The sequence below is a fragment of the Lissotriton helveticus genome, chromosome 1_1, assembly GCF_964261635.1.
Source record: "Lissotriton helveticus chromosome 1_1, aLisHel1.1, whole genome shotgun sequence".
Taxonomy (NCBI): Eukaryota; Metazoa; Chordata; class Amphibia; order Caudata; family Salamandridae; genus Lissotriton; species Lissotriton helveticus.
The window spans coordinates 1033105729-1033130810 of NC_136057.1; the positions used below are offsets into that span (position 1 = coordinate 1033105729).

At 46.7% G+C, this 25082-nt stretch overlaps 1 protein-coding gene across 1 annotated transcript in view; it reads right to left on the bottom strand.

Annotated features, from left to right (window-relative positions):
• Positions 1 to 25082, bottom strand: part of LOC144771940 (protocadherin-15-like) — a 295105-nt gene that overhangs the window by 33439 nt on the left and 236584 nt on the right. The window contains exons 12-14 of the mRNA XM_078656173.1: positions 16014 to 16145; positions 12676 to 12754; positions 11748 to 11941 (exon numbers count right to left, since the gene is read on the bottom strand). Coding sequence (XP_078512299.1) covers positions 11748 to 11941; positions 12676 to 12754; positions 16014 to 16145 — 405 coding nt within the window. The remainder of the gene's footprint in view (positions 1 to 11747; positions 11942 to 12675; positions 12755 to 16013; positions 16146 to 25082) is intronic.

A 25082-nucleotide genomic window follows, 5' to 3' on the forward strand; every position in this document is an offset into this window, starting at 1 on the left:
GACTTCTTCAGGTACCCCCATTCGGAATGGAAAAGTTGTCCAAGACCTTTTAGAGGCAATCCAATTACCAAAAGAATTGGCAGTGGTCAAATGTGTTGCTCATAAGAAGGGCCTTGACCCTGTATCTTTGGGAAATGATTTTGCTGATCGGGTGGCAAAACAATGTGCTATGGAACAAATGAGAATAAATCCCAGGCGGGGTGGGGTTGGAAACAGCTGCCAACTTAGAATGTTTGAAGAAGTGCCTACATGGGATGAAGTGAGAGAATGGCAGCATGTGACGCCCTGGGAAGAGAAAGAGAAATGGAAAGAACAAGGTTGTAAACCGAGACGTGAGGATGGTGTCATTGTGGGCCCAAATGGTATGCCTGTGTTACCCAGACACCTGCTTGCCCCAATGGCTCGATTGATACATGAGGGATCACACATTGGGAGGGACGCCATGGTTCTGGTATTTCAACAGACTTGGTACAACAAGAAATTCAGGAAGGTAGCAGAATCTCTCTGCCAGAGGTGCTTGACCTGTCAGCAGTTCAACGCTGGCAAAAGAACAGTAGTTGAACTGATGAAAATTGGGAGATCAGGGGGTCCCTTTGTGAGAATACAAATTGATTTCATTACCATGCCTCGTTGTGAGGGAAAAAGGTATGTCCTTGTCATTGTCTGCCTATTTTCAAAGTGGGTGGAAGCTTACCCTGCCACACAGAATGACGCCATAACAGTAGCTAAGCTCCTACTAAAAGAATTGATACCTAGATTCGGGGTTCCAGTCTTGATTGACTCAGATAGAGGCGGACATTTTCAGAATGAAATTTTGGCCCAGCTTTGCAAAGCATTCGGGATCACACAAAAGCTGCACTGTGCATATCATCCAGAGGCTTCTGGAGTGGTAGAACAAATAAATGGCACTATAAAAAATAGATTGGCAAAAATGTGTGATTCTACTGGCTTGAACTGGATAAATGCCTTGCCTCTTGTTCTGATGGGACTCAGAAGCATTCCAGATCGAAGAACAGGCCTGAGCCCCCATGAGATATTGATGGGAAGAGTGATGAGACAAGCGTGGGTACCAGGATACAAACTGTTAAGCATTTCTGATGATTTGGTACTTGAATACTGCAAGCAACTGGGTGACCAAGTGCGTTCTATCTCTCGCCAGATTGGGGCAGACGCCGTCGCCAACCCGACAACCACAGTTCACAAATTGGTTCCTGGTGACTGGGTTAAGATAAAGAAGCATACTCGTTCAAGTTGCCTTGAGCCAAGGTGGGGAAAAAAGCGCCAAGTAATCCTGGTAACAACGACCGCTGTGAAGTGTGCAGGCGTGCCCAAGTGGATCCATGCCAGCCATACCCAGAAGGTGATACCCGATGAGGAACCTGGAGCCGAAGGTTGTCCAGCTGAGGGGTCTACAGACGTTGGTCCTGAAGTAGCTGATATCAGACGGCCGAGCACCAGTCCCGTTGAGGGTCCTGTAGGCGTTGGTCCAGAGGTAGCCGATGACGTATGGCCAAGCACCAGTACTGCCGAGGATCCCACAGATGTTGGTCCGAAAGTAGCTGATGACGAGCTGCAGAGGATTGGATACCCATAATCGACCTTCCTGGAGATCCACTCAGAACAAGAGAGCGAATAAGAGAAGACAGAGAGTGGAATAGAGAGGTTGAGCAAGGCACAGGCGAAGACCCTCAGATCATTGAGATTCACATCAAATCTGAGGACGAAGAAGAAGGTCAGACAGGGACAGAACAAGTGATCGATACTCCTCCACTGACTCCTGATATCGAAAAGGGACAGACTAGACATAGTGTAATAGTTCGAGCAGAAGAAAATCAAGGGATCGAAGTGCTCGAGCAGGATCAGGCAGAACTAGGAGAACATGTTCAGGACATAGAAACAGAGACATTTGAAAGCGAAACGCAAAATATACCTGAACAAGGCCAGCTTAGTAACCAGGCAGAAGAAATAGATACAAGACCTGGGACTAGTCAGACGGAAAGGGAGAAGGCAGAAATTGAAGTGCCCCAAACAAGTGAAAATAAAAGGACATTAGAAGAAAGCCAAATAACAGTGCCAGCTAAAAGACTCAAGAAAAAGAAGCACATTGAGCCAAGGTATATTAAGAGACTAAAATTAAGAATAAAAACAGTCCAAGAGAAACTTGCAGACATAAGAAGAAGTCCCCGAATTGCAGAAATACCTGAAGATAGCTCCAAGAGAAGGAGTGAAAGAATAAAAAGACAAAACGAAAAATACCAGGATCCGGAGTGGACCTACTTAATCTTGGAAAACTTTGAGGATCTTGATATTACTGACGAAAGCGACGGAGAACAGATTACTGATTACTCTGCAGAGGAAGAGGAAGAACCGCCGTGAAATTGCTCAGCAATAAAAATACCTGGGAAAAGCTACAAAGTGGGGTTGAAATTTCCTTCTGAGCCAAAATGTCTGATTCAAACGTGAGTGGTAGATCTAGCCGCAGTTGTTGCAAAACATGCTGCAAGGTGTGTATATGTAGTATAGTTATAGTAATATTAATTTGGATAGGATTAACAGTTTTCATTCCTTTTATGGTAAGCAAAAATGCTAATATTGACCCTAACCAGACTACCGACACTGAAGAACTGACAACACGAAGTGTAGAAAGACGTGAAAAAGCACTCAGACAGACAAAACGAGACTTAGAAGCATCAGATGAGGAAGGACTACATTACCACGGAGTTAGAAACCAGACATACTTAAATGTTTTCGCAAACCTGTTAGTGCATTATGTAGAAACTATGGAAATAGAAGATTGCTATGTCTGCATGAAGCTACCTACTTCTGTGGCTGAAGGCGTGACATATCATCACCTACCTCTGACCTATGGAATCTCCTGTAGTATTTTAACAAGCTTATTTTACAAAAGAGGACCGTTACAGTACTATTACTCTAACAATGACGTGATCTTTTCTGAACTTCCTATACGTGGCAATCTGAATCCTGTACATACCAAAAGTGACGTTACACGTTATATGGGAGAATACTTTCTGACTATAGGTACAATAGATTTAAATGAAGCACACAGAGACAACTTGACCTGTTCATTACATGAACAAGAAAATATATTTTTGAACATGGCAGAGAAGAGAAGGGAGAGTTTCCAAAGGAAGGCAAATGACAAAAGGCAGAAAACACCTAAATGGGCTGAGAACATGGAAAGCACCTCAAATGGCGGGGCAGGGCCTGCTTTGTTGCTGGATTTCGAGAAGAAAGGGAAACTCTGTCTTCATCGTGAGAAGACTGATTATTATAATAACATTTTCATTGGTTCCAGTCAATGTGAGCACAATTACAAGGTAATTGGAGGTTGGGGATTCAAAAATGGGTCACAGCCTGTGTTTCCTGGAATTTATTATATATGTGGAGACAAGGCTTATTTCAAATTGCCGGATCACTGGTATGGAAGCTGCTACTTTGGCATTGTTTTCCCGAGAATATACCATGTGAATGAAATTGCTGGAAGCAGTGAAAACACTAATGGCTTAGTGCGTAGCAAAAGAGAAAGCGTAGGTGAAATAATGGGTAGTATTTTTAGTGCACTGATACCTGGAGTGGGAGTGGTTCTGAACACTCACATAATTTGCAAATTAGCCACAATAGTGGATGTGTTGTCTACTGACACAGCTCATGGATTTCTGCTGGTCAATACCGAAATGGTTGCGATCAGATCAATGGTTTTGCAGAACAGACTTGCTCTTGACACCTTATTAGCAAAAGAGGGCGGAGTCTGCCGGATGCTGAAGGCGCAACATTGTTGCACTTACATTCCGGACAAAAGCGTACAGCTCAAAAGATATGTGAAAAACATTACTAATTTGGAAAAGGAACTCAAACCACTCGAGGTTGACAGTGCCTGGAAGAGACTAGTTGATGGTCTCTCCAATGTAGGTCATTGGTTTGCTAGTTTAGGTAAAAGCTTACTACTTAAGGTACTGATGCCAATTGGAGTGATAGGTCTTATCCTATTTCTCATATTCGTCTGTTGCAAATGTCGCAAACACACAAAGAAATACCAAGTGAATGCGAGAGGAGTGAAACGGAGTGCGGATGAGCTTGAATTGGAAGAAATGAATAATCAGATTTATAAAAAGGTGAAAAATTCTCACCCTACCAAAAATGAGAAAGAGAAACTGAATCGCCTGTTGAGATAGAAATGTACAAGGTGTGAAAGAAAGTTGGCATCTGGTTCAATTTTTTTGTGATGATAGTAAATATCATCAAAGAGGGGATTGATAGAGCAAGATTTCGCATCGCGACTTGCTCGAGTCAAGAACCTCGAAAATCTATTATAATCTCGTAACTTCAAGTGTTTGTTTTACTAATTTTATGTATTTTGAATGTGCGTGGGTATCATAGAGATGCTTGCTTATGTGTTTTACTAATACGATTAATTCTTGTTCCTAACATGGCCGCTGCTTGACTTTCCTCTTCTGCGCATGCGTCAGTCACACTCACGTGACTACACGTAGAGATAGTTTTGGAGGGAAAGGGTGCGCATGCGTAATAGCCACAAGATGGCATTTCCCTGTATTAACGTGGTGAAGCTTGTGCTGTTGCTCTCGTGTCGTTATATATTGCACTAATATTTAAATTGCATAGTATATTTTTATGATGATAAACGTGAAGTACGAAAATATGACATATAATGCCTTCGTTTATTTCCATGTACTAATTTGTTTTCGCTTACTTTTCATGTATCCTCGGCACTGATGGGTGATGGGGCTGGGGAGTCCATCTTGGAGGGCACTACTGCGCCGAATCAGTCGATGGTGCGGTGGCATTGAAACCAAGCCAAAGAAGGTTGATGCCAGAGCATGCATGGGAAGATGCACCTTCACCCAGCGAGAAAGCCTAACTTGTACCCTATTTGAATACATTGTATTTCTTTCCATTGTATTCCCTGCGACTTCTCGTGGGAACCCAAAATCTTGCTAGGCGGCACCTTAGGATGCAAAGTAGGCCTTAGAATAGTCTGTTATGATTGGTGTGTTAACCAAATCCTACCTTAGGACCAATCCAAATTGGGGATTCTGACACTTTGCAACATTTGGGGGGTGGTACCCTGTCCCAAAACAGTATATCTAGCCTAGGTTTAGCTAGAGAAATTGTCCGACTTGTCTGAATAGCTGACCTGTCACTGACCCAACGCACTCAATAGGTGACTTGATACAGAGGTGCTGCGGAGCTCTCTGTCCGAAATCTGACCATAGACTCTGAAGGTTTTACTAAACCTTAAGTGCTGGCGGAGCACTTTTGCTGGGAGTTCGCTGACCCAATCGGGGTTCTGATCGATAGCTGCAGAGAGGGTGGAGCGCAGGCGTTGCTTCCGAACTGCAGGTGCTGGTCGTATCCTGGTGGTCCTGTCCTGATCCTAATCTGGGTTTCCTGTCCTGTCCTGGGGTGTCCATTCTGCACCTCCTGTCCCATTGATGACTGCTATTCCTTGGGGTATTTCCTGTCCTTAACTGACCCGTGGCCAGGGTTGGTTTTCACACCAGTCTAGGTAAATATCGCTCTGAGTTCTTAAACTGCACCTTTCTATTTTTCTGTCTTTGATTCAATAAAGACATACCCTTTGCATATGTTAATTTTCCATGTTTTTTCTGCAAATCATTGCATCTCATTGAAGTCATTTACAGTTTGCATTTCATAGCATGTTCCTATGTTCCCCTGCTTTGTTAGTATAAATCTTTCCATACTGTTTATGAATTAAATATGTTTTACAAATTTCTCTTAAATACTGAATCAAAGTAATAACGTTAGAATTATAGCGTGTTGCAAATTTTCTACCCTTCCATAGATATATAGGTTTCCCTAGTGTCTTTTCTCTCGAAATATGACCCAATGATAAAATCCTAATACGTGCATAAAATTCCTAGCATTAAGTACTCTCACTCGAATTTCATTTCCGGTATTTCTGAATTCCCTCATTATAGGGTTAGATGGTTGCCTGTATACTCTTCCTATATGGTTATGTGCTCTTCGTTATTCTGATTATAGATTGCCTCATTACTATAAACTGTATGATTGCAGAATCTGAAATCTAAGATAAACTTTTAAAACTTCTCAGTTGTCCGTGGTCATTTTATGAAAAGTAAAGGTTTTAATGTTGGGTTTTGTATTTTGCTGCCTTTCCTTTTACAGCTAGCTCCCTGACCCATCGTGGTCATAGGTACCCATAACGGTGGATGGTAAGTTGGGTACACTGGAAGTCATCGAAAGGGACCCACAATTATTGGTAGTAGATTGCGTGGTCATCTGATCAATGTATATGATAAAGTAAAGTATATGGGCCCGAAGCCAGAAGTGGCGAAATTATTGGTCGGGTGACCCGCGATCTCTAGCAGATCTGGGTCTCTACAAGGACACAAACCTGGAATGAGCCAATTATGCTACAGCTCGGCCTGTTATCCTCTAATAGAGATGGAACTTGTATGAAATAGTACTGTGTGTGTGTGACAACACTGCGCAAATAAATACATCTTCAACAGAACTCTTGGATTTACCTGTGCCGCTTGACAAAGACCATTTTTTGGAAGTGGACTTATTAGAATCAATACCCGTGCTAGCTACACAGGATACTACATTGTTCCAACATAAGAGAATTCAAGGTGCTAAATATAGAGGGCAGGAATGCCTTTTTCCCAACTCTTCAACAAACAGAACATCATCAGTCTGTATTCCTCCCTGCCATAGACACAGAATCAGGCCATTTCTGCCTCTATCTGTGCCTGCAGGTAGAAATCAGTCATAGATAATCTAAGAACATTGTATGCAAAAGAATCACAGTATGTCTCTCTCAGGGTATGATTTACACCTTAAAGGGAAAGGGAAAAATCTCCTTTTTGTGGATTTAGTGCCACTAATCTACTTTTTGAGCCTATTGAGAAGGGTGTTTTCTGTATTCCTAGTTATTCAGGCTCGTTGATTGAAATCCCCTTGCAGGTACCCAACTTGTACTGTCTGTGTGTTTGTCGGTTTTATCTAGTGTGAGCCTAGCTACAAAGCAACAGAGCTTCGTAAGAGGGTGGGGGAATAGGAGAGGAGGACAGACGCTGTTGTATTAAGGGAGGGTATTACAAGCAGGCCAGGTGATTACAAACAGGGGTCTATTCTCCAGAGGTTTACGCTTGGATGAGGTGTTGCTTGAAGAGAAGGGGCTTCGGTTCCTGCGACTGAGAGAAGCAGTAGCTAGTGGCTCAAACTATTCTGCTTTGAACACACCCCCAGAAGAGCGAACCAAGTTCAGTCTGTTGCCTACCCTTCCAAGCGATTCCATCATTCATGTTTTGGGTGGAATTCTTTTATAGAAAACAATATTGCTAGTAAACCATACTCGATAAGTATTAGAGCCTAATTACTGTTGATTATGCTAAATGAGGGATAGAGACTGATATCCTGCCACCTACACTTGTTGTAGATTTCATCTGATAAATCTTCATGAGGTTTGGGCCTTCTTTTTAAGTAGACAAAATGTCAGTTTCTGTGAAAAATCATGAACGACTAGTGGCATACGTGTGCACAGGAGAGTATGTCACATTCCTTGTACAAGTCATCAACATGGCACAAATGAGTAAACTGGATGATTAAAAGACAACCCTGCGGAATATGATGAAAAGATTGGGTAAGCCAAAGGATGATGAGAGATATGTCCCTAGTTGCTCTTCCTACAGGAAACTTGACTTGCGAACGAAGGGTGTAAACCCATTACACTTCTTGTTTCATGGACCTTCATGAGCACTCCATAGTTTGATCCATGGAGGGATGAAAAAGTGCTGTGGCTGACCAGAAGGTTTCCACTGTTTGCTAGGTGATGGGATGTCCGGCGTCTATGAGACATTACGTGTCCCTTGCCATGGAAAACCTAGCTTCTGCTAAAACAAGACAACAAACCAAAATTTACAATTATTCTTAAGTCAGCATCTATGAGGTTAGCCAGGTGGATGCACTGTTATCCCCAGTGTCGGAGCTAAATCAGATGGAATGTTATCACTGGCTGTTGTCAAATTTTCCTGCCAAAACAGATGCTTTTCCATACCATTTGGTGATTGCAGAGTATACATGTTTGTTGCAGAGATCTGACCAGGGAGACCTAGAAGGATTCCTTGACTTAGTGATCAGATCAGAGGTCTTTTGTGACTCTTCTAGTCCAAGCTCACTCCTTTTTGTACTGAAATAGCTTTCTCTACATGATGAATCCTTCGCTCAGCTGGATTGAGAGCGGCTTACCCAGATATGTTATTTCTGATGGCTCCTCTCAAGTGCACAATATATGAAAACTACTAATAGTGTTTGTGTCTCTGGCTGTACCGGGAATGTATAAAAATATAACATTTTGACTCGATTTGAAGTAGGGGTTGCTTGCAGCATTCATTTTGTCTTGTCCTGATGCATTAATAGGCAAGTCATCCAGACCGGCACCTGAGATGAGTCTTTTACGGGTATTGCAAAGCAATTTAAGACTGGATGGTGGGAACACCCTGTCTACCTAAGCCATAACAAGCGTCTTCCTCGACATAAGGAATTTGTAACAGTGAGAGAAACTGTGAATCTAAGATTCAGACACAAGAGCAAATGAAGCCTGACAAAATCTGCATGAATAATGTATGCACTCTAGCTATGGGCCACACATATTCAGATTTCCTGGGATTGGGTTTAATATTGCAAGGGGTTTAACTGGAGATTTACTATGACTAATGGCGTAGCTTTATGTCAAAAGAAGGCAGCAACATATCAACATAGCCTAGTGAAACATTCAAGTTATAACTGGGTATTATATGTGTATGCATTACGAGCCTATGTGTATTTCTTATTTCTCCGGTGGTGGATAAATACATGGGGGACTGGATAAGTGAATCCCGTGTGAGGAATCAAATTGGAAGGTTGAGATTGAAGTTTTTATTTCAGTCTTCTAATTTCACTTCTCACACGGGGCTCACTTATCTTGATCCCCATTTATTAACATTTACCGGAGGAATCAGAAATGCACACAGGTGTGTAATGTGGTCATTGTAGGCTCAGTAATACAATCAAGCCTACAATTTTCATTATTTCGTAAGTCTCAACGAATCATGCATAGTTTCCCTTTTGTGGGCCCTCCAGACTTGCACCACACCATGGTAGGTAGATGAATGTATGCTTGTAGGTGTGCAAAGCCTGCCTGTGGTGGCAAAATACATGTAACTAACTGAATTCTTAGTCGTCTGTAAAGAAGTTCAGGACCATGAGACAGATAGGTCTTGTATGTGCCATCAATAAATTAGGGTATTCCCTCATTCATTCGCTCACTTCTCCGCCCAGGTAGGCATATTTTCTATATGAAGCCATGCTCCGTTAGAACTGCGGTTATACATTTTTAGCATTTGCTGATGGCTACTATCTTTTTGTTTTTATTTATTTAGTGCAAAAACCCACCACACATGTTTCTCTGGATGTTTAGCCTCACATGAATAACAAACAATACAAGGAATTACAGAACATACATGCAGAAATGACATTCTGGAACAGAACACAAAAACGTTAAATATCTTGAAATCACATAAGGGGCATGTTAGAAATAATTGTGTTTATTTATTTTCTAAATATCTCTGCCAAGTAGGCTAGTTTGATGTTGTAAGTGTGTACCCTATCCAAGATATTCCGCAGACCTTCATTGATTCGTAGAAGTACTTGGGAGGGCCTTGAACGCATGACCTGAGTAGGGTAATGGAGTCTCACACACCTAGGATAGGTGTTCTACTGATGCAGGTAATCCAACCCTAACTGCTTGATAAAATAATTTTAATTTCAAAAGAGGTTTGAATGGCAGCCTGCCTATCATTGTAGTGTGACCTCTTCGTTGGAGCAAAGCGACAGCCTACTTGCATTATTCTACTTAAATTTAGAATGGTCAGGACCTTTTCTAGTCCAAGGAAAAATGCAATTCAAAAGATCAATAGCTTATATTATGTCAATGCTGTGAGTACTCAGAAAGATGGTTGAAACAAAATGCAATCTATGTAAATGGAAACTGGCATTTGCCCAGGCTTAGGATATGAATGAGAAACTGCGTTGAATAGTACTCTCAGATTTCTTACTTTCCCAGGGAAAACAGCCAACTCATTGTAAATGGCCAGATAGACCCAATGGCTCGAATTCAACAACACTGTAATTTAGGCTGAGCTGATAGTCCCAAATCTGGACGTGGGTCCGCTAATTTCACTGCACTTGACATTCAATTCTAACGCCTTCCTTTATATTTAATAGCATCTGTATTATTGGTCATGGTTCTTTATGAACCAAGCTGGAAACTTCACATTTGTGGTAGATTACAAAAGAAAAGAGAACAACTCTGATGGCACCTTGCACATCACTTCAACTCTCTCCTATGAGAATTGACTGTTTTTCACCTGCTAGACATCCTGTGATTGCAAGAACACACTTGGGTCAGACCTGACACAATCAGCCTGGTCACATACTTCGGCCAATTGAGAAGTAACTCATGATCACTCGTATAATAGACTGCTGGCAGATCTCAAAGACTCATAGAAGTGGGCTTCCTCAGTCCTTCTTGTCTAACATAGATGACAGTGGCTCCCAGCATTTCGCCAGAATGGTCTTGGTGGGCCACATTAGCTTGAGACCAGTTTGGCAGTGTGCCAGTTTATTCCCTTTTTAAATAAATACCTGAATCTGGCACATATCTACCCTCACTAGCATTGTTACTTCTCATGGAACATGTTGATGGTAGTTCTTTGAGTTGCATTGCCTTTGTTAGATGAAATGTACCCCGAAGTTTTGGCGGGCTAAAAGTTAGAGCAAACAAGACTTTTCAGGCAAGAATGCAGTAAGTGAAAGAATATTTACCAATTAAGTAGTGAAATGAACACCCTGTCAGGACATGATTCCTATGGGAGATTACCCAGAAGACCATCAAAGGATGTCCCATATTATCTCCTCTCTGATCGTTATGCTTGACTTTCTACTTATTAAGCCAGTGGGGGCCACATAATTTGTGCATGAAATGGAGCTCAACTGCACTCCAGCAAGAAGGGGTAACAAAAATGGGGAGAGCTAATCCCAAGACTTGTTAAACCAAAACAATTACTGCTGCACATGAAGGGTATGACTCTTTCTATTTATTTTTTACTGTTTGTTTCGTCATTCTGTTTTCATCAGCCTTTGGTTCTAACTTTATCTCAAATAAAACATTTAAAAATATTAATGTGAACAGTAAAAACTTCTACTTTGGATATTGGCTCAATCAACCAATTTAGGGATATCTTAAAGAAGGTATTGACTGCAAGATCTCTTGTTTTACACTTATAATAACCAAATTGACTCAGAACTCAAGATTGTTTAGTACATTCAAGGGATGTAGGGCCTGATTTAGAGATTGGCGGATGGGATACTCCGCCACAACCATGATGGATGTACTGTTCTCCATATTCCAAGTGCATGTACATCCTATGGCACTTTTAATATGGTGGACAAGGCATCTGCTACATTTGTGATGAAGTATTCTATCTGCCAAAGCCCAAATCAGGCCCTTGGATTCTTTCTGTGGTTTAATCAAGGGTTCTAGGAAGTCCTGAGACTTTTCTTCCTGGCCATGCATTGCAGGTCGGCAGCCACTTGACCCTGGAAGGAGTGATCTGAGGTTGACTCAGTGCTCCCTGGGGATAATGTGCTGATCAGGGCTGGATTTAATTAAGGGACGCTCTTACCACGCTTGGGTGCTTCTCAATGGCTAGTGATGCTTGGCCCATGCTCTGCCGGTGACGATGGCGAGCCTTCACAGCACGTACAATCAGGAAGAGCACACAGATCGTCAGCAGTGCCAGCGCTCCTAGGCCAGAAGCGAGGATGGCGAGATCTGGCATATTGGGGCCACGCAGAGGCTCTGCAGGATCAGGAGGCGCTGTAGGATAAAAGGAAAGAGAGAGGAGCATCAGGAGAGAACGAACCAACCACTCTCCTTCATGTGTTGTTCCAATACAAATATACTGCTAGCATGATGTTGTAATCCATTTAAAGATCAGAGTATTCAACATATGGTCATGTTTATAGATCTGTTCATACTCTACTCCGAGGAAACTGTTCACTTACATGTTTTAATAGCTTAGTTGTCTGTTGCAAGAGATATTGTTAGCTTACAGTGGGCTCCCCCTTCCCGGATGCACATGGCTTACCACTAATTTAAAATTGGCGGTAGGTGCAATTACTTTGCAACCACTTTTGCGGTCACAAAACAATCTTAAATTCCCTTGCAACTCGCTATTAGGAAGGGATGCCCCAGCCACGCCCCTTCCTAATAGCGACTCGCAAAGCCTATTTTGCAAGTCGGTAACAGGTTACCAACTCTCAAAATAGGATTGGTACATGCTACAACCATTTTTAGCGTTTGCGACTCCTAAAAACAGTTGTACATCTGGCCCCAAATCGCAAATTGGGCCTTTGTAAATTGAAAGATTTCTTTTTTCATACACTAACGCCCTGATTCTGTGAATCAGGTGGTTTGCGTATGAAAATAAGCTTTGTACATCTGGCCCCAAATGTGAAAACGTAGACCATTCTACAATAAACTGTTTCTCCACATAGACAAATATTTAAATCTAGCCTTTACAGTACTAGTCAGAAGCAGAAGTACTCTACCTGCTTGGCCAGACCGCAGCACATCCACACTGATGGTGCAGTTAGTTGTCTCCCCCGACTCTTCGTCTCTTGCAATGACCTGTGATCCCCGATGCGGAAGCCAAAGTTCAGGTTGGAAGGAAGCAGTGGAGAAATATTAGCAGGACAGCAATGGTGACTTGCTCCACATCAGCTTGTGCGCTGGTGTTCTATGTGCCAGCCTGTGATGCAGGGGTCATCAATCTGGGGGAGCGGACCACCTAGTGGGGCCTCAAGTGATCCCGGGAGGGAGGGGGCAGGCTCTGGCCAAAGGAAGCCATTATGCTGATAGCAGTGCTTCGTTTTAAGTGTAACAAGCATTTACAATGCAATGGTCTTGCCTTTGGAAAAGTTAGAGCTATTGGCATTGTAAATGACAACATTTTTATTTATGTGTTGGTTTTGAAAACGGATAAATAAATGGCATTATCATTTACAATGTCAATAGCTTAATCTCTCGCAAATGTGAGACCTATTGCATTTGCAATGCAATAGGTCGCGTATTTACGCGAGTTTGAGCTATTGACATTGCAAATAACAACACGTATTATTTAGGTTTCAAAAACACACACACAGAGCCACACACAAGTAAGAATAACCAAAGAATAACCTCGAGCACTACAAGTGGCGTATGAAGCAGGATATGGCTGGTTGTGAGGTGAAGAGGCAGGGAGGATGCTTCACTGCAGGCTTAGTGAGCGTACTGCACCTCTCCTTCCTCCCCTGGGTGTCTTTGGCCTGAAGTGAAGATGGGGGAAGGGAATAGAGCAGCGCTGCCCGGGGTTGTTATATAACTACAGAAGACAGGCGTTTCAAACCGCCTCCAGACCTCGCCCCTCCCTGTAGCCTGTCACCAAGCAAGGGCTAACATGGCCTGCCAGAGGGAACCCGATGTCACCTGCTCCGGGGAGGCAATGGCTTTCTCCGCCTACTGCTTCGCACCCTACACAAGGGGAGGGTCAGCCAAGGGGTAGCAGCTGCAGTCCCAGGTATGACAGGGGCGGGCATGGATCTGGAAAGAAGTGCAATCTGCTATGAAAGCAACAAGCCTGCTAGAGAGGAATTGCAGTACTTACAATTTGTTTTTAGAAACAGTATACGAAGTCACAATAGCTTTAACTGAACTGAAAGGTTGAGCGCGACCTCAAACTATTTGACATATAAATGAGCACAGTTTATTAATTTATCGTCCAAGTATTATGTAAACATCGACACCTCCTTTGCTAAGGCATTAATATTAGTTTACTTTGGGCTAATCTCACAATTTAATTCTAAAAGCAGTGGAAACGTACCATTTCAAGATGGTCAAAATGTTAACTGTCACAGGCGTACATGATTGCGAATCGAGTCTCTTGTCTAGTACCAGTTGGCTTTCGTTCACGCCCTCCTCCTTCCCCCATGGGTTTTTCGCTAGTTCCCTCCTGCTCTCCCTCCCTCTCCCGGCCCGGACTGCATGACCTAGCCACAGCGTGGTCGCTGGGTGGTATCGTGAGCAGCCGGCGTGCGTGCGCAGTGTGACAGCGCATTTTTGGGGGGGGGGGGGTAGTGTGTAGGTGTTGCACGGACTAGCCCGGCAGGAGCCATTGCGACAGTGTTTAAAAAGAAAGGCTTGGACTGGGAGTGACAGGCTGGAGATGACGGGCGCCCCCGGGGGACCCCGTGAAAAGCCTCTCCATGCCCCCCGGCAGTGAGCGGCGGTACTGGGTCGCGGGTAGATGCTGCTGCTTCCCCCCTGCACAGGATGTCCTCGGAGGCTGATCCCAGGAGCCTGGAGCGCGGATCCCCCTTCCGCCCCCTGTCGCAGTTGTGTCAGACAAAAGACCCCGAGGCAAGCCCCGCAAAATGGCGCCCCCCGTGCAGAGGACCCGCAGGAAGTAAGTGCCCAGTGGTGGGAGAAAAAGTAGCAGGAGGTCATGTCTTTGCTTTTGGTGGTGTCTGCTCGCAGAGACCACGAGAGAGGACAGTCTGGTTAATGCCTCTGGGTGCCATGACGCAGAGGTTTCTGTTAGGCATACAAAAATGGCGTTACCCGTAATATACAATAGCATACAGGAACATGTAGCATAGAAATAAAATATAAGATATTGAAAAGCAGAACATACCTAGACCCATACGTGTAGAATGCTCGCTCCCAACAGAAAACAAGCACTGCCTTACGTTTGTGGTAAAAGCTTTCTTATCTTCTTTATGGGGCGAAACAGATGGCCCCATAAAGAAGATAAGAAAGCTTTTACCACAGCAGTAAGTCAAGGAACCCAGTCTGAAAGGACGGGGCTTGAAGAGAAAGAAGAAAGTCACTAGGACCTCTTCTCCAATGGCTGGCCACCGTTTAGCATGAACAATGATGCCAGCCAATGGAAAAGAGGGGCGGGCTTAACCTTGATAGTGAAACTTACTGAATCTCATTAAATCTCGCCAGCTCGACTGCGCATGTGCGCAGTCTTACGCTAGCCGAGACATAAAAATTAGCAGCAGTAAGCCGCTCTCTAATGGGCCATCACTAACACTTTTTGTCATTTATATCCTGGCTCGGGGAAGGTGTCAAAAGGGAAGGGACTCCAAATATTCTTCGGACCCACCCACCCCCATTTCTAAAAATCACACTTGATACTTAACACGAATGTTTAAATACGTCTAGATATATGAAACATTGCCAATTTAACAGAATAAATGTGAAAAATTCTGAAGGGGGGCCCAATTATTTATTTTTCTACTGGGGGAGGGGGGGCATGGCATTAAAAAGTTTGATAACCACTGCTGTAGTGTGTAGCGTATCCGAACAGCTGCATAAACGTATTTTTGTGTGTTCAGGCCTGTGTGGCAGTGCACCCGGTTACACCAAAATATATCTTTAGCTTAGCTCCTAACTGCGCAAGCTTCTTATCAACCCACACCATGTCTGCTCTGTATACATGTGAACCGCTAGAACTGGAAGATTCTGAAACCGTGGAGCTGCTTTCCTTTTGAGAACGGTACCAGTCGGTGCTAGGCAGCCCCTTTTCCTTATAACAAGCCTCTGCGTTCCACCCGTTCCTGGCCTTAGAGGCACGCGTCCCTCTGGAGCGGTACCGAGTCAATGCAAGTGCAACCTGGTGTCCATCTCTTATGCTCTCCCAAGTGGGCAGGTCACTGCCTCACTAAAACTGAAGGGCATTCTCCTCCAGGCCATGTCTTTGCAGTAAGTAAAACATTGCATTGTGCGGACCTTACTGGTTATTACCCCGAGGAAGTGCAGATCGATGTAGCATAGCTCAGAGGAAACCCTCTCTACCAAGCAAAAAACCCTTCATTCGAGAGTGTGCTCAGAACATGGCGCTTACCAGCAGGAAGTACTGCTCCAGGGCGTGCAGCCGACTGACTCTTGCTAGCAGAAGGCCGTTTGGCATAACCTGGAAGAGTTCTGTGTGGTTCGATTGCTGCTTGAGGCTAAACTGGATCTTTGGATTGGAACCCTGTAATAAAAAAGAAAAGAACACACAGTTTAACCCAGTGTTGTACAAGACAGACACATAACTACGAACACTAGCACATCGTTTAGTGGGAGGGACACAACAGTCCTGAACTGAGATAGAGTACAACTCGAGAAGCATATTCAAGTAACTCAATTAATTGTGCACTTATTATAAACACGAACTAGTCAGTTGCAGCACTCATTATCTCATCATGCATGCACTCTGTCACTCACCTTTGCACTCATGCTGCCATTCAGCTACCCATTTTCTCATTCTTGGGTTCACCAAGTCATCTGTCCACCGTAACGTAATACACACTCAACAGAAAAATGCTACTTGCTACACATGGTGGGTATATATTTGCAATAAAAAATAAGTACGAAAATGAACATACAGTGGATGGTCATCTGAGAATGGCACTACGCCATTGTTTTAAAATTGCAGCATGGCTTCCACATTAAAAAGTGATGTGTCAGCTACGGTTGGGATGGAAATACCATTGCACTGGTCAGCCATCTGGAATTATATTGTGCATTTTGTATCATTGCTCCACCGATCTAAGATTGTCACTGAAACACTATGGACAATTCTAATCCAAGGTGTCCACCTGGTTCAGAATTAGTGACTGCTTGAAATGTGGCACACTCCTGATGTAATGAGCGGCAAGCCAGTGAGTCTCTGAAAATGAAAAAAAAAACTAATTTAAAAAAAAGAAGAAAAGAAATCGAAAGGGACCTATAGAAGGAGAAAAATAGAAAACTAAAAGCCCTGGCAATGAAGCACACTAATTTCCAAGCAAACGTGCACGTGTGGGGGGCGTGGCCAAGCGGTCCAACATGGCGGATGCGCTTTAGACTAGCTCCGGAGGCCTGCTCTAAAATCCTTCTCTTATCCTGTGCCATCAGGCCATATTTTCCCCCAGGCTCCCCTGTACTGTGCCTCTGTACACGCATCGCCTGGTGGATGTGCTCAACAGCAGACTCACAGCCGGAGCGGCAGCCTGGTGACGCCACAGGCCGACCCGGGGCTTGAGGTTCGGGCCCTGGCTGCATCACATCCTGGCTCCTCTGATGCGCTGTGGCTGGACTGCCCCTGGTACCCTCCGACGGGCGCATGCAGAATTCTTGGGGAAGACCAGAGCGGAGACTGTCCTGCATCTGCCCTGGAGACCACGGGGTGAACACACCGGAGCTATAGCACTGTGTCGCAAGCCCCGGACGGCGAGGAGATTCATTCCGGAGGCCCGAGCTCGGTGATTACCCACTGCCGGCTCTACACGTTGCCCGCCTGTTTGGTGGCTCCAGTGATGGCGGAGACCACTGCCTACCTCTCCTCTGACTGTTGGCGGCCCCTGGGGCAGAGCAAAAGATACCGCGCTGTGCCAAAGCCGAGCGCCTGAGCTGAGCCATAGCTGGAAGTCTCTGCGGCCGGTCAGATTGGTGACCGTTGGAGGTGGGCCCGGCTGCCTGGATGTAAAGGACCTTATCCATGTCACATGGCTTCTCGTGGCTGCTGAGGATCCTTACTGAGGTCAGTGTGTGGCCCCCCTGATGCAGCTACGCCCCAAGGGTCCCTGGATGCTTCCCTGGTGTGCCGCGCCCTTGCCTGGACTTTCTGACTGCACCTGCTGCGGGGCCCCCTTGGGTCCTTTGTGAGCCTACCTTTGCACCCCTTGCTGCTGGTGGGGCGGTGGTGTGATGCAGCTGTGAGTGCACGGGGTCGGCGCAGGGCTGCTCACAAGGCTCGATTCTTCCGTGGGGCCCCATTGTGTCCACAACAAACTGATGCCGCGAGGGCTCTATAGGGCCTAGACACCCCCCATTACCCCATGGAGCGGGCCCGGTCTCCTTTCCGCAACAATCCTGCGAGGCAACCGCCCCCCCGTACATCAAATGGGCCTTGGAAGAGAGCGGTTGCAAGAGTGAACTGGGGATCACTACCTCTTCGTCACAATCCAAGTGAAACACTCCCACATATGGAACAGGCAGCGCGGCGCATAGAAGCGGCCGGCTAGGTCCTGGTGCGCGTTGTGTTTAGGTGCTCTCCGCGCCAGCTTTCCTACCTGCCCTGTAGGTGAATGCTATCTGGATTGACTACTCGCTGTGAGACGTCCTCCCCTCCTCTCCCCCTTCAAGTGCTACTGCCACCACAACCATCACCTTGGGTGCGACCGCACTGCCTACTGGCTTTTACAGAACTCTGCTGGCGCTGCGAGGGCTTACCTGCTGTCACTAACCATGACTCGCAACAAGGTTCAGAACACCAAACAAAGCACACTAGACTGCTATGCCGCCTCAGGGGCGCAAGCAGCAGATCTGGCGAATCAGAGTTCTACCGGTCCAGACAACGCTGCATTGATGGCGGCAATAATGCAATTACGAGACGCGCAGGAGGCCAAGTTCGGGGCGATCGGGTCAGATGTGATGTTGACTTGCCAGGATCTCCGCAAGGCGGTGGACAGGATAACGGAAGCCGAAACCCGGCTATCAACCACAGAAGACACAGTTGCATCTCTTCACAAGAAGGTATCCTCTCTGGAATCCATGACCAGAGGCCTCGTGATCAAGGCGGAGGATGCCAAAGGCAGGGCCCGGAGGTACAATCTTCATTTTGTGGGCTTTCCGGAGGGCTGCGAAGATAACAATGTGAAACGATTCCTCACCGAGTTGATAGTAAGTTGGAACCCTCAGTCGTCTCAGTCTAAGTGTTTCATCATTGAACGCGCGCACTGCACTTTGATTCAAAAACCTCCAACAGGGGCCAGGCCTCGGCCAATCATAACTAGGTTCTTAAATTTTCACAACTGCAACGCGATCCTCACACAGACCAGATTGGCAGGCCAGCTTCACTTTGACTCCCACCGTATTCTAATGTTTCCAGACTATACAAGACTGGTTCAGCAACTTTGGCAATCGTTCATGGCTGCTAAAGCCAGACTGTGAGATCTCAAACTCCAATATGCACTACTCTTCCCGGCCCGGCTGAGAGTCATCTTCGAATCACGTACGCTCTTCTTTGATACCCCCGAGGAGGTGTTTGCCTGGACGGACAAAAGACGTAGACTCAAGCAGCATACCCCATCGCACTTTGACTCGGAGTCGTCCTTTGGGGATGCCGCGTGCCAGCTATCCAAACCCAAAGGGAAAGTAAATCGTAGATCACGCTAGAGGCGCCGCACCAAATCTCAAGGCGCTTCCAGCTCCCGAGTGGATGGAGGTCCACAAGACTCGTCGCCGTCGCATTGTGGAGACCGAGGGTCACAGGTGTCATATTTGTGCATACCAGACTGGCTTGTAAACCCCAGCTCACATCCCTCATTTTATGTACTTCTTCAGATTGTCCGGAACTGGTGCTGGGGCCTAGGAACGGAGACTTGAATGTTCACAATACTGATGTCACAATGCATGGGCCTATGTGAGGCCTTCTCCCCCATCCCTCTTTTCTCAGTATTTGAGAATGTAGTACTTGTTTGGGGACTGTTCTATGGGGAACCTTTGGTGTGGGGCAGTGGTATGACGTCCACCACGACAGATGCTTCTACTGTTTGGAGGTATTGGGTGGGGTGGGTGGGGGAGGGGTTGGGTTTCTTGAATTGGTTGATGCTATGTTTTACTGCCACTACCTCACCAGTCATATGTGCTCCTGGGATTGCCACTGTCACTCACGTCGCTGCTTTCCTATATACATGCCACGATCATCTATGCTACAAGATTTAGCGGGGGTTGAGAGTAGAGTGCTCGGAGTACTTAGTCGGAATGTAAATGGCTTACTCAATAAGATTAAATGGGGGGCTGTGCTGCGCCAGGCGAAGCGCCACAGGGCGGGTGTCCTCTTCCTGCAAGAGACCCATTTGGGGGGCACCAAGACACCTTGTTTGGTAAGGTTTGGTTTTGCACACACTTACCTTGCTGGTTTTACTAGTGGTTCCTGATGGGTTGCAATCCACATACACCTTGCAACCCCTTTGTTTATAGCCGAACATGATCTGACCCACAGGCTAGATATATTGTGCTATATCGGACATTGTATGGGAAACCCATTGTTCTGGGCAGTGTCTACGCCACCCCCCTTCTGTCTGACCATTCACCTGTGTCTATTTTCCTGTCTCTGGATCCCAGGCGCTCCCCATTTTGGTGGCGTTTGTTGCCTTGGCTGCTGCTGGGCGATAATTATAAGACACATATCCACAAATCATTAGCGGATTATTTCTTACTCAACACAGGCACTGTAGAATCTCCAGTCATCCTGTGGGAAGAAATGAAGCCCACTCTCAGGGGAGCAGATATCGCCTTCTGTACCGTGCAACGCCAACAGAGACGTGATAAGGGATTACAAATTGAGGCCCAGTTACTTGATCTGGAGCGTGCGAGTAGCGACACTGTTGGACAGGTCGCGCGTAGACAGTTACTAAACGTCCAACAGACGTTAGCCAGAGAACTCCTCGATGAAGCCCAGCTTTATTGGCTCGCCACCCGTAGTCGGATATACCAATGGGGAGACAACTCTAGTGCCCTGCTGCATCGCCTGTCTCTGCAGACACTGCGCCCCCAGACGCTCTTGAGTATACAAGGCCCTGCCAACATTGCTAACTGCTTTGCCTCGTATTTTTCAGATCTATTTGCCCCTCATGAAGTACTACCTGCTGCCCTTGTACAGAAATGTATTGCTGACTTTCCTCCTCAGGCACTGTTGGATACAATGCGAGATACACTGGACTCTCCCCTGTTGGTGGATGAACTGCTGGGTGCGCTGCTTGACATGCTGGCGGGAAAGGCACCAGGTCCGAATGGCTACCCCGGTGAGTTTTTCCAAAAATATCACCCGCAATTACTAAAACCCTATCTTGCGGTGCTGGAGGCATCATTGGAGAGTGGCAATCGTCTGCCGGATTGGCGGCATGCGGAGATTGTTGTATTTTTGAGGTCAGGGCGTCCGCCGGCACAATACTCGTCATATCGCCCGATATCATTACTCAATGTGGAAGCTAAGCTTCTGGCCAAGGTGATTGCAAACCGCATAGTCCCATATATTATGGAGCTGGTCCGCCCGGATCAGGCTGGTTTTATGCCGAACCACGCTATGCGGCACAATATCAGATGAGCTCATAATGTTATTGTCGTATTTAACAAGCTTGGCACACCTGCCGCCCTTCTCCTGGTGGACATGAACAAGGCTTATGATTCTCTCAGCTCGAGGTATCTATTTGCCTTGCTCGATCACCTAAATTTCGGCCCCCGGTTTCTAAGCCATATTCGCCTGTTGTACACAAACATAACCACCTCGGTCCGAGTGGTGACTCGGTTTCCAGAAGCTTCCCTATTGGGCGGAGGAAGCACTAGGGCTGCCCGCTCTTCCCTTAACTTTTCGCTCCTGCTATGGAGCCACTAGCGGCTTGGGTTCGCATAGGCGCGCAGGTTCGAGTGGACACCAAACATCTCCGACCACATAGCGCTCTATCGGATGATGTTTTATTCTTCCTCACAGACCGGACCGGGCGGCACCTTCTTCGCATTATGCAGATCTTTGGTGAAACCTCCGGCCTCTATATGAATCTCGGCAAATCATTTTTGTGGTCGCTGTGGGCGGAGATCAGCTAGGCAACTGGTTGCGTGAGGTAGTGGTGGTCCCAGACTGCTTCAAGTATCTGGGAGTATATCTCTCAACGTCCCATGTGTTGGCATGGACGAAGAACCTTGCCCCATTATGGACACAGGTGAGCTACCAGATGAGGGTGTGATCCCACCTGCCCCCATCTCTCTTTGATAGGTCCGCTATTTTTAAAATGATTTCTCTACCTCATCTCCTTGATCAATTACAGAACCATACCTATCCAATAAAACCAACATGGTTTCGCCAATTGAATGCTAATCTAGCCTGCTTTCTCGGGACTGGGGGGTGGGAGGGGGTGGCGCATCACGAGTAGCTGAGGACCTGCTTTCAGTCTAGAGGCCACCCCAGACGTTCAGGCGTACTAAATGGCCTCACACCTGCTCGTCCTCAAGGACTGGTGGTATGGTGATCGTGGGGACCTGGCATATGCTGTGGAACGCAGGCTGCTAGGAGACACCACCCTGTACATGGCTCTCTGTTCAGTGGTACTGCTTCGTGAGCTACCACCCGCTACAGTCACAATCTTCAAGATTTGGAAGTCGATGCTCCGTTTGATGGGTTGGTGGAGGAGACTCACTAGGAAAACTCAATTGTGGAACAACGGACAATTACCACAACTGGCGCAGCTGTCCGGCTTTCAGAGCTGGGAGGCCGTTGGGATTGACACAGTGGGGGCAGTTGTACATGGATGCACTCTCAAGTCCTTTCTTGGTATACAAACGGAATATGATATGCCCGCATGCAGTTCTACCGCTATCTCCAGTTTCGTCACGCCTTTACCCCATACATATCTTACCTAACAGAGATCCCTGAATTTAACCCCATTGAGGCCAAAGTTTTTATGGGCGACTTGGGGGACCACAAGATAACTAAAATATATTGTACACTTATTACGAATACCCCTACCACACTACATAAAACAAGATAGGCATGGCAGCAGGACTAAGGCCCCTTAGAGGAGGACAACTGGGTTCAGGCTCTGGAATCCCCCCGCAGTGCATCAATCGCGGCCCATCTGCTCCTTATCCAGTTTAAATACCTACACAGAGCCTCCCATACCAGGCACAGACTGTGGCGCGCTGAGCTCATCGCGTCCCCACATTGCTTACGCTGTGGATCTATAGAGGGTACTTTCCTGCACACTGTGTGGTCCTGCCCGACATTGTCAAGGTTCTGGAAACTAGTGTTTACATGCCTGTCCTAGGTCCTGGGGTGGGCCATCGCATCCTCACCAAGGTTGGCCATGTTGCATGTTACGGAAGATATAGGAGGCAATAGATTTAAGCGCCACCTCCTATTGGATCTCACACTGGCAAAGAGAGATATCACCCGGGTCTGGAAAAATGAATCTCCATCGTGGCTTGGGGTATGGAAGAGGGGTCTGGACTTTTGTATGGACCTGAAACTCCTGGTCTTTGAAGCGAGGGGATGCCCTCCTAAACACTACAAAATTTGGAAACGATGGGCCAATTACAGGGGACTATATCTGGAGCCTCCTCCGCCCATCTGAAGTTGAACAACTAGACTGGCATTTCCTTAGTTCTTTTATTCGCTGCAACTGTGGGTGGCAAAAACTTTCCCTCGACTCAAGACTGTTTTACTTGTGGAACCGAGGCAATGTGGCGCAGTTGTTTCTTCTTTTTTGTTCTTACCTTCCTTCGGAATATATTTTACCTGCAATCAATCATCTAATGTTGTTGAAAATGTTGACTGTCATATATGTCGTCCTGATTATGTACCCTGGGTGCCCTGCAAGGCCCGCATACTGTATTGGTTGTCAACAATAAAATTATGTTATGAAAAACAAATGTGCACGTGTGATCAGACAAAATGCTGCCATGCACAAAGCAACTGAGCCAATGGCTGAGGTGGACTGACCCATTACCCCATGTACAGAGTGGGTAATCAATAGCAACATTCTTCTCTTTTATGAAAGTTTGGAAACTTCCATGTAACAAAGTATCCGTCTGCAGGCTTTAACACAATGTAATTAACATTCCACTCAGAAAGATCTATTTGCTTTAAAGTATCCATTTCATAATAAATATATCATGGCTCCTGCCTCTGTCGTATCTTTAATAATGAACATATTAGAACAATTTGAATTTTAGCTATTTTTTCTCAGTAGACCAGTTGGGCCTATTGCCTTTATCATTGACTTGTGAGCATAACCATGGTGCTAAAACAGTGAATATATGCAGGCATATATACATGACAGTAATCAAGCGTACTCCTACGATGCGGACCCTACCTAAGTGTACTTTGCATGTGTGTGGGTGTGAAGCCAAGAATACCCTAGGAAAGGGGCGTGGCCAGCAGCATGGCCGGTTGAGACGTGCCTTGCAGGAGCTCCTGACGAGCTGCACCCAGATCCGCCGTTACACTATCCCCAACGAAGCGCCAAACCGATCAGCGGGAGCCGCAACACCCCGGGGGCTGCCAGAGGTGCATCAACTGCACGAACTGCGCGGGGTTTTGCAGAAATCCGAGTCTTTAGCCCCGACTCGGCGCTTCCCTGCGAGGCCAAGATGGCGGCCGTGGAGCCCGAGAGTCGCCGAAGCGCCTAGGATCCCTCCCAGGACCCAGCGGGGCTGGAGCCCGCTGCCTGAAAGACGCTGCAGGGAAGCCTGTCCGCGGTGCTGGCCACCCGGTACACGGAGGGGGAAAAGAGAGGCACAGAACACCGTCCGCCTTTACCAAGATGGCAGCCGGCGCGACTCAGAGCCGGTAAGAGGGAGCCGGGGCCAGTCACCTCCATTCCCCCCTGGCCGCGAGACCTGCAGACTGTGGAGTCGGGGGGCGGAATAGCTCCGGTGCGCGTCCCCAGGGGAGGTGATTCCGGTGGGGGCCGAGGGACACTGGAGCATCGAGCCCTTTACACGGTCCCGGATCCTACACCAGCATGGCGGCGGTGATCGGGGGACACCCGAGGGGGTTGAAGGCCACGGGAGCGCTTTGATTACGGTGAGAAGCCAGCGCTCGCCCCCCCCCATTTCCCCCCCCCTGGCCTCCGTCCGGAGAACTGCTCGCTCGACACCCTGATTGCCTGGCCACCTGAAGGGGGACCCGGAGTGCCAGTTGCGAAGACTGTTGTGGAGGTCCTTGGCGTCTGACGGCGCTGTGCTCATCGTGGGCGAAGTAGAAACCGCGAAGGGTCCGCTCTCACTCCGTGGCAGCTGGTGGGAACACGTAAGAGCGGGCACAGAAGGCGGAGAGGGACATACACAGAGGGAGCTGCGTCTACTACTAGCGGGAGGGCGGTCGACGGGGGAGGCAAGGGGTTTACAACCTCCACGATCCGACAGCGCAGGGAGAGGAAAGAGGACG